Below are 9653 nucleotides of genomic sequence, written 5' to 3' on the forward strand. Positions count from 1 at the left end.
TTTCTGGTAGCCTGATCGAATAAATGGACGATTTTGACGACACTAACCCCGGGGTCCGTAACGCGCATATGCGCGCATTTATCTATAGCTTACGTAACGTTTACTATAGAAAATGCGCGGATATGCGCGTTACGGAACGTGGCCTAAACCCATTTCTCTTGCCTTACATATCGTAGGAGTACGAAAATATTCTTCTGACAACTTTTATGTCCTTTCGAATGTCTCAACGGACAAATAATCATACAGATTTTATTTAATAATAATCTGACATTAAAATGTTTTGTTTATTCCACAATTGCTTAAAATAATTCACCCATATATGCAAGACGTAACAAAATATTCCATATACTAAGATATAAAATAATTAATTGAAACCACCCGTATAAAGCATTTGTCTTCTTTTGAACATTACAATCTATCTAAAAATATTTCGTTAAATTCCGGGTCAGTCAAAGAAAAGCATAAAACATCTTAAACATTGTTGAAAAAGAGAAAATCTCGAAAATCGCTTAACGACTTTAGGCGCAGTACGCGAGAGTTCGCGTTCGTGTAGAAATAAAAAATATACATTAATATTTCGATATTGTTTAAGGTGGACTCGGTCACAGAAATTCTTACAACAAATTAAGAAATAATAAACTTTGTGGAAAAAAAACAGATACCTCAAAAATTGTTCCTTTATTTCAATCAGATATGCAGAAATGAATAATTTATTTCAATAATAACGGATATCTCGGCATACTGACTAGTGAATCGGGATATCTGTTTCTCTAACAATACACAAAGTTTGTTAATCTTTCTCATATCAATTTTGCGATTAATTCGTGACGATAAACAATTCTGCAATATTGTAAATTATTTTAAATCGACGAAAGCGACGAAATTCGGTATGTCAAATGGAAAAGAGGTCCGAAATTCAGACTGTTTCTTATATTATTATGCATCTTCGTGATAAATACAGGACGCCTACTTCAAAACGATTCGAAACTAGAAATATCTTTTTTTTTATTAATAAATGGGGTTTGTTAATCTCTCCTGTGCACTCCCGCGTCTGTTTCAACGATAAACATTAACGCAATATTCATAAATAGATAGAATCGACACAGGAGCAACGCATCTCCAATCGTTATCTTGAAAATTCATTCGAAACTTCAAATATCATTTTGTTTTGATAATGAATGAGGCTTGTTAATACTTTCTATGCATTTCCGCGTTTGTCTCGACAAGAAACATTTGTAAAATATTCATAGACAAATAGAACAACGAGAGCGGCGCGACACCAAACGTCTATATTCACTTCAAAGCGATTCGAAACTCGGGATATCTCTTTCTTTTGATAATGGATGGGACTTGTTAATCTTTTCTATTTTGCATGTAATTCGGCGATAAACGTTTACAAAATATTCATAAACAGATAGAATCGACGAAAGCGGCGCGACACCGAATGCCTACTTCAAAGCGATTCAAAACTCGAGATATCTTTTTCTTTTGATGATGAATGGGACTTGTTAATCATTTTTATGCATTTTCACGTCTAATTCGGCGATAAATTATTACGGAATATTCATAAGCAGATAGTATCGACGAGAACGGCGCGTCGCCGAATAGTCGCGTCCCACTGCTCCAAATGTCTATACTATATACATTCAGAACGATTCGAAACTTGAAAGAGATCCTTCTTTTAATAATAAAATGGAGCTTGTGAATCTTTTCTGTACATTTTCTTGTCCAATGCGACGATGTGCCTTTGTGCAATATGATTAAATAGTTTGAATTACAGACGCTGAAAAGATCATTAATGTTGTCAGAAGTATTTATACTATTTATTCGGATGAGAGATTAGGTTGGGTTAGGTGAGAATGGGATTTTTCAGTGTCGAAAATCTCGGTAAAACCGTCTGAAGTATCAGGAAAGCATGTTAGCGAGTAGGTTGACGGAGGTATATTCGGGGCGAGGGCGTTGCCTTCCCCACTGGTCCCCACATTGCCTCTTTGTATCGATGCGCTGATTGGTCGGTGCATTTGACGGTCTCCATGGCAACGAGTTCCTGCCGTGCCTGCCGACCAGCGCTCTCATTGGTCGATGGCTGTGAGCTGGCGCGGTATGTAAGGTGGGGGCAATAAGTGAGGGTTGCTTTGAGAAGGGTGTCTTTGGAATACCTCCTTGCTCAACGTGCTTTTCTGATACTCGCCTGATTTTTCTTCTTCTAGTGAGAGTCCTACCTGTTGATTCTCGCTGCCACCTATTTCCTCCTTGTCGAACATACTTTTCTGATACCTTTTCGTTTACTTAGATGTAACGGAGATGTATCCAAACTCTTATCTAACCTCGTGATAGTTGTGTTAATTATAGTTTGACTTCTCGAGGATCTTAAAGGGATATGCTTATTTCTGTATTTTGCTACCTCTTGTTTATTACCTACATAATTACTTTTTGCAATAAATTTAATTATTAATTACATTGTTACCATTACCTTCATTAATTTCGAATCATCGAACAGCGAAATCGTTTTATTTTAATATTATTTAGCTCGTTTCTTGCTATATATTGTATTTTTAGTTTATTGGATTATATAAATAAGAAGAGATTAAAATTAAGATTATAAATAATTTATTATCGACAAAAATCGGCTATAAGTATGAATTAAACAATAAATAACAAATTGAGATAATTATTAATTCTGTAAAAAGCATGCTTTAAAACTACAAAATTCGATAAGAATAAGGAAAGGTAATCAGGTAAAGTAATTTTTAACAATCATTTATTGATCTTTATTTGTACAAAAACGTGCTATAAAATCAAAAGTTTTGACAGTCCATTTTTCAACAAAGGAAGGAATGTAATAATTAATAGAATGCATTTTGCATTATTACCACCATTTTGAATTCAAATATTGTAATTTAAAATCTCAAATACTGTGCGGTTTTATTTGCAGTGTAAATTTTAATATTGCAAAAGAGCCATGTGGTCATAAATTTTAAATCTTTCAAGATATTTTTAGTATGATAGTCTTTATACATTTCAAACATAATTTATTCAGTTCTTAATATTTTAATAGTCATTTTTATTAATAATTATTGATAACACAAATCTTCCAGAACCTATTAAAAATCTCATTAAAAAATAGAACCCATTAAAAAATCTTGAACTTTTTTTCACAAATATTCACATAAACTAACATCCACTAAAAAAAACTCAAAAAAATTACATGGTAACATTATTTATAAAAGAGTAACTTATATTTTGAATTATATGCGATTCTTAACATTTCTGGTTTTCCCCATAACCTCCTTAATTATTATCTTTTTCTAATTTTTAGAACTGGAACGAAAGTAAAATCGAGAATAAAAGTAAATCTGCATTGTTAGAAATGGACGTGAAACGGAGAACCGGAGCTAGGAACACATGACAGGACCGGAGCGAGCGATCGACCAATCGCGGTGATCATCCGCGACCTAACCCTAACCTACCGAGAGGGTGACACCTTGGCCGCGCACACGTAAAACGTAATGTCGGCGTTATCGGAATGCGATCGGAGTCGGCCAAGTAGCGATCGCGATGTCGATGTCGATCGCTGACTCGCGCGAATTGTAAGAGCAGATGGAACGCGCGCCTCTCCCCGGCCTCGCGTGCCCGATGTTCCCGAGCGATTCTCCGCTGCCGCATCCGACGTAATAGCCGCCGCGACAACGCGTATGTCGAGCGACTAATGGGGAACGAAAGGAGTGCCCTGCGCGGCCTCGAGATCGAAAGCAAGGCCGTCGAGGTCACGGACTACTGGATGCACTACGATGCGAGCGTGCGCGACACTCTGCAGAAGCTGTCGATCTTCATCAGCGAGCCGTCCTTGCACTTCACAGCGACGTTCGGGCGACCGTCGCCGTTGGAGCGAGCGGCGAAGGTTTGACATCTATCTCCGCTTCCAGACTTTTAAATATCCCGCAAGAGCACTCGAATATTTCCCTATTTATCTTGACAGACACAGAAATGAGACCACTTTGGGATCCTCCTCCTGATTCTTTTTTTTTTATGTGGACTTCTTTTGTGTACAATAACATGTTATGGATTATACAATACGTGCATGTACGTTGCGGAAGTAAAATTGTAAGAAATAAGCAGTGGACGTGGTATTATATGTTTTAGAATTTTATGCTACATCGGCATCCTTGTATCCTGAAGTATATATCTTCGTGGAGCAAAGGCAGCAAGTTCTTTCTCGCCACGGAAGAGGCCAGGCCGCTGATCCAAGTTATTGAGAAGCAGAATGTATTGCAAATATGTATCGGTCTGCACAGTATCCTACGAGCCTTGGTGTTCCTGCACGAGACCGCATTGGCGTCGCACAACAACGTGTGCAGCAGTTCCATCTACGTCACCGCGGAAGGATATTGGAAGTTGGGTGGATTGGAGTGCCTGTGCAAACTCGCGGACGCGACGCCGACGTATTATCAACGAATAAAGAGTTACCGATACGAGAAGGCGATATCGTCGAACGAAGACATAGCTGATTTAATTAAAACCGCTAATCTCACTGCGATTGACTCGTACGCGTTTGGAGTACTGGCAGAAGATATTCTGAAGAATTTACAAGATACAGGTATACACAAATATTTTCCCTGTTAAATGAAACGTTAAATGATACGTTTGTGACATTGGAATACAGTAAACTTGAATTTCAAACCAATTTCAGATGGAGCACCAAATTTGTTGGAATTTAAAGAGTTTTGTAAAAAGAATCTGCAGAATCCAGACGCATGTCTGAGAAGTAGATTATTCAATGTGCTGCAGCATTCATTTTTCACTCACGAGTTTATAAGGATACATGCGTTTCTGGAAGAATTACCGCTAAAAACTGACGTTGAAAGGGAAGAGTTCTTCACGTAAGTAACTTGAAGAAAATAATTCTGTGTTATGTAATACACGGCCTAAGAAATTGTGTCTACATATAATGGATAATTTTTTTTTAGGAAATTAAGGCAGCAATTGCAGATGTATCCCGAGGCTGTTGTTGCTGAACAATTAGGCAGAGTGCTTCTTTCCAGGATAGTTTTGTTGGATAGCACTGCCCAAGTAAAACTTTTACCGTTTATCTTTAAACCCAAAGGTTAGGATATATCTGTTGCGTTTAGTAAAATCATAACGGTTACTTGATACACATGAATATCTTCATTTTACGTAACAAATGGCCTAATGAAATATCTAATATTTTTTACAGATGAGAAAAACGATTTGGGGACTAGTCTATTTACAGTTCCTACTTTTAAGAGTATCTTAGTACCGAGACTTCTGCAAATGTTTTGCATTCGAGATGTCTCTATTCGCCTGCTGCTGCTGTCCCATTTCAATACGTTCGTTCACGTGTTCGAGACGGACGAGTTAAAAAATCATATTCTTCCCGAGTTACTCGTTGGAATAAAGGACACCAACGACGATCTCGTCAGTGCCACGTTAAGGGCGCTGGCTGACGTAGTGCCGATCCTGGGCGCGGCGACGGTTATCGGTGGGAACAGAGGAAAATTATTTACGGACGGTCGGCCGAATAAGAAAATGATTCGAGGCAAGGACCTCGATGATATTAGGAAAGCTTTAACGTTCACTCAAGAGATACCTGTCTTCGTGAATATAGACGAAAGTAACGTGCATCTAGCGGAGAGGCCGTCGCCGGACGGTGGCGAGGACAAGAGGGAGAAGGAATTTTCGTTTCCCGAGGAGGAGTGCACCTGGTCGGATTGGGAAATGCAGGAGCCAGTTGGTCGTTGCCCTGTAGAAGAGGCTCCCCCGGAGGAAAACGCGCAATCGGAGGTACAAGGTCCTTGCGACGCGGGCTCGTCCTCGCCCTTGTCGGAATTATCGTCGAGCGCCGAGAAGCCAAAGTACACGAAGAAACTTGTAATTTCCGACATTACGGAGCTCGACATAAAGAATTCGAAGGTGATAAAATCCCCGAAGGAAGAAATCGACTTCTTTACGGATATGGAGCCTGTGATACGGAAGACGCAGATCTTACACGTCCCGGAAGTGCAATCGCCGAAGAGCATGTTCGACGTGAAGACGTCAGGCGCCACTTTGGAAGAACACGACGTTAACGGTTGGGGGGAAGATTTGAGTGACCTGAGCATAGACGATACGTACGAACTGGCGCAACAATGAGCGTGTAAAAAAAAGAGAGAAACCAAAGCTTGCACAAAGAAGCGAACGAGCTCATACGACAAATACTCATCCCGATTGTATCCATTTTCATTAACGTCCAATCAGTTCATGTGATTACCAACACCATGTATACTATCGAAATAAGTATTTTTAATAAATGTAAAATATATATGATAGGCCAAAGTTATATATGGTACTTTCTCTCTTTTGTAAGAGTTTCATAAATTAAATCGTAAAGAGATCTTAGTTAGGGTCAGTTAGGGTACATCTATCCGAACAGACGGAAATACTCATCGCCATCGTGGATTCCTTCGTCTAATTAACAGGTATATATTTTTAACGGCTTCAGAAAGAGGACTGTATATAGCTACAGGCTACAGGTATAGTGTAAGGATCCATATAGGGAAATATAGAGATTTTATGTCAAGAATGTCGTGTGTTTGCAGCATCAGGCTCCGAACTGTCGCGGCCAGACCGATTTCAAGCGTGACCGGGGAGAAATCCACGTTCGCGGCGCGATGCGGGCCGACGACGGGGACCGGGTGCTGGACGCGGGCCAGTGGCGGCTGGAGGCCCAGGCGGTTATCGATGACGTGAAGAAGCACGTGCGAGATCTGAGGGTGTCCGAGCGGCTGACCAGCACGAACCAGGTCATCTACCTGAACCTGGTCACGCTGGAGGGCCTGCGGTTCTGCGTGGAGCTGTCGGCCGCCGGCTTCGCCATCGTCGGCAATCGGCACGACGACACGTCGAATACGGGTAACGAGCGCTTCGAGACGCCGTACAGCCTGCTGGACTTCGTCAGTCCGCAGTACAGGAACTCCTTCGGGAACGCGCTGCTGGACAAGCTGAAGGAGCTGAGCGATGAACAGTAGATGTCCTATGAACAGTTCCTGTCGTGGTCTAGGTTAAGAGTTAGGTTAAGTGCGGTTAATTAAATTATAATTCGCTTATAAGCGTCCGTTATTTTAGTTAAGTCTTAGTATTGTACAATTTGGAATGTGAAACAGTTTACTATGTAGCATACGGACTATATTTTGATAATTAGTCGACGGCCGACGCGAAAATGGGATTCGATCCCACGTAACATCCTTAGGCGCTGTGTCGATGTGTTTGGGAACGCATGCCCGCATTCATTGTTGCGTTTATATTTATTGTCGAGTTTTTTTTATCGTATTCTCGACTAGTAAATTGCGAAATCGCTCAAACTTAATGTAAAAAAAGAGATCAATGTGTTTTATTAACGTTGCGAGGCCAGCTTCGCAAAAGAACAAATCATCGATTCATTTATCTTGCCTTCATTCTTTTTTGCGCTTCTAGTCGTAGTCGTAGTTTGTACTTTACGATCGTTTGTAAAAACAGAGTTGTTCATTGTCTTATACGTTCCGCTCATTTTTAAATCATAATCTCGTAATGAACTCCGTAATGTAAAACTAACGGAAAGAAAATGAGACTGGAGTTTTTGGAAATATAATGCCGATCTTGGTCGACTGGAAACTTTGATTTGCGTCGCCTTTATTATTCAAACTTCTAAAATAATTCCTGAAATTTTAAAGTCTCAATCGTTACTATTTCTTTATTTTATTTTATTTTTTTATAAGTATTACAAGCTTTTAATCATCACGAAATGTATCGCAGATTATTAAGTTTCCGCTTCGCTTATTTATCTATTCATAGTTTATCTTATCTTCCAAACATTAGTCCTCGTGAATACGCTTACCGTGTCCTCGCTTTTTATTATTCCGTTTTCCGTATTCATGCGATGAGAATCAAAGTTGCAAACACTCTTAGGAGCTAAATTTAAAATGATTTTTTGTTTATTTTGCGACGAAGTTTTGCCGCAAGAGTTGACTTTATCAATCCTGGAATGCACGGACACGTCTCTTATCGTCTTCCGTGAAGTGATTTTCCAGTGCATTCGGTCTAATCGATGACTTCACAGACGCGCGGTGCTGACGCATACGTCTTATCGTATTCTGCGTTGTTCCAGCGCACAACTGTGCGACGCGACGGCTTTATTAATGCTCTCGTCTCTCGTGGGCGACGTGAAAATGAGGAGCGCGTAATCTTATCGTGAATTAAGCCAGAATGATCATACATATATGACGCAACATGATCGGCTGATGTCTGGGAAAAAAAAAAAACAGCTGTAGCGGTAAAAGATAAATGTCGAAATTTTGCATTCGAACAATTTCGTTTACATATTACAAACAGGTTTTCGTTTACATTTACAAGACAATTCTGTAATTCAAATTTCGCTTTCTACGATGTCCGAATTCGTCGGTTCTAAACGGCTTTAGTTTATTTTCGAAGGTACCGAGAATATATCGCGCTGATATCTGGACGCGAATTTAATCCCTGCGAGGGTCCAGATGAGTCTTTTCTCAACAATTTCAGTTCTTGGAATTCTATGTAGAGCCAACGTGTCGGTATGTATCTCGTGATTATTTTTCGTTCAAATTACTTGACTGTCGCTGATGTCACGTTGATATTTAAAGAGATCAATCGATGCTTTGTTCCCAGTCGCGAGACTAGCCGTCGCTCGAAACTCTCGAAAGTCCGTTCTTCGTAGCTACGCTACATCATACCTGGAATGCATTTGAAATGACTGTAATTAAGCGTCGGGGAGAAAAGGAGGAAAGAGGAAAGAGAAAAGTATTATGAGAGGGAGAATAAGAAATTCACTACGTCTCCCATAATAATAATAATGTCCATCACTTTTGGAGCGTAGGTCATCTACAAACTTTTTCCATTTCCGCTTATCAGAAGTTCCAAATATCTCAGCTCATTAGCTCCAGCTTCTTTTAGTCCCCTGCCCCAGGCTCTTCTCTAATTGTTCTTGGCTCTCCCACGTTTCCTAATTATCCCGAGAATTCCACCGCAATGCGTCTCTAGATATTTGGCGTCTTGACAATCCTCCTTCCTAAACGTGTATCCAATCCATTTAAATTTCCAAAATGTCCTGACCTGTTACTCGTCATAAATCTTTGATATAACTTTCGGTCATCAAATTCCAAGGATGTAATGAAGACATCGGTTCTCTGTAAGCAATCTGCCCGTAGTATGACAATAGAGATTGGCAGTAGATCTGCTCAAATATCACAACAGATCCGGTATCATCTGTGTCGGCATTAAATTCGTATTTTACCAGCGGATATAATCTGACAGCGGATTGTCAGCAAAAACGGAGCAGACCCTCATTTCGCAAACATTAAAATACATCATTTAAAAGGCAGATTTATCTATATAGTTTCCACAATCAATTTACCATTATATTTTGTTAGCAGAGTTTGTTATAGATTTCTGCTGTCATTCTACCGACAAAATTTGCAACATTTTCAAAATCTGTTGAAAACTAAAGAATGTAGAAAACAGAGAGAGGGAAAGAAAGAAGGAGTGTATGCAGAGGTATTAATTATTGTAAACATGTTCTTGGCTCTAGGCCGAAAGGCCGAATCGATAAAATACTGTATTCTTCTTCCAACATTCATAACTCAATAAAT

At 39.7% G+C, this 9653-nt stretch overlaps 2 protein-coding genes and 1 long non-coding RNA gene across 4 annotated transcripts; 2 read left to right on the forward strand and 1 right to left on the reverse strand.

Moving 5' to 3' along the window:
- Positions 1-3317: 3317 nt before the first annotated feature.
- On the forward strand, positions 3318-6326 carry LOC139773009 (protein-associating with the carboxyl-terminal domain of ezrin). Its single transcript, XM_071707174.1, has 5 exons — positions 3318-3901; positions 4144-4597; positions 4691-4880; positions 4968-5104; positions 5216-6326. Exons 1-5 carry the CDS (start codon positions 3710-3712, stop codon positions 6148-6150), a joined length of 1908 nt encoding a protein of 635 aa, XP_071563275.1. The 5' UTR covers positions 3318-3709; the 3' UTR covers positions 6151-6326.
- Positions 6327-6335: 9 nt separating this feature from the next.
- LOC139773021 (GSK3-beta interaction protein) lies at positions 6336-7653 on the forward strand. Its single transcript, XM_071707197.1, has 2 exons — positions 6336-6476; positions 6597-7653. The coding sequence occupies exon 2, from the start codon at positions 6669-6671 to the stop codon at positions 7023-7025; it is 357 nt and encodes a 118-aa protein (XP_071563298.1). The 5' UTR covers positions 6336-6476; positions 6597-6668; the 3' UTR covers positions 7026-7653.
- A 55-nt stretch (positions 7654-7708) lies between these two features.
- On the reverse strand, positions 7709-9031 carry LOC139773023 (uncharacterized). 2 transcript variants are annotated; one of them, XR_011718241.1, is made up of 3 exons: positions 8895-9031; positions 8468-8738; positions 7709-8277 (listed from the first exon to the last, which is right to left on the reverse strand). It is a non-coding gene; the product is annotated as an uncharacterized lncRNA (long non-coding RNA). The 2 variants fall into 2 exon arrangements; XR_011718240.1 differs by lacking the exon at positions 7709-8277 and having other exon boundaries at positions 8307-8738.
- Positions 9032-9653: the final 622 nt, after the last annotated feature.

Source organism: Temnothorax nylanderi, unplaced genomic scaffold (assembly GCF_030848795.1).
Source record: "Temnothorax nylanderi isolate EJ_2023f unplaced genomic scaffold, tnyl_v1.0 TNYL_tig0056_pilon, whole genome shotgun sequence".
In the NCBI taxonomy this organism is placed as follows: Eukaryota; Metazoa; Arthropoda; class Insecta; order Hymenoptera; family Formicidae; genus Temnothorax; species Temnothorax nylanderi.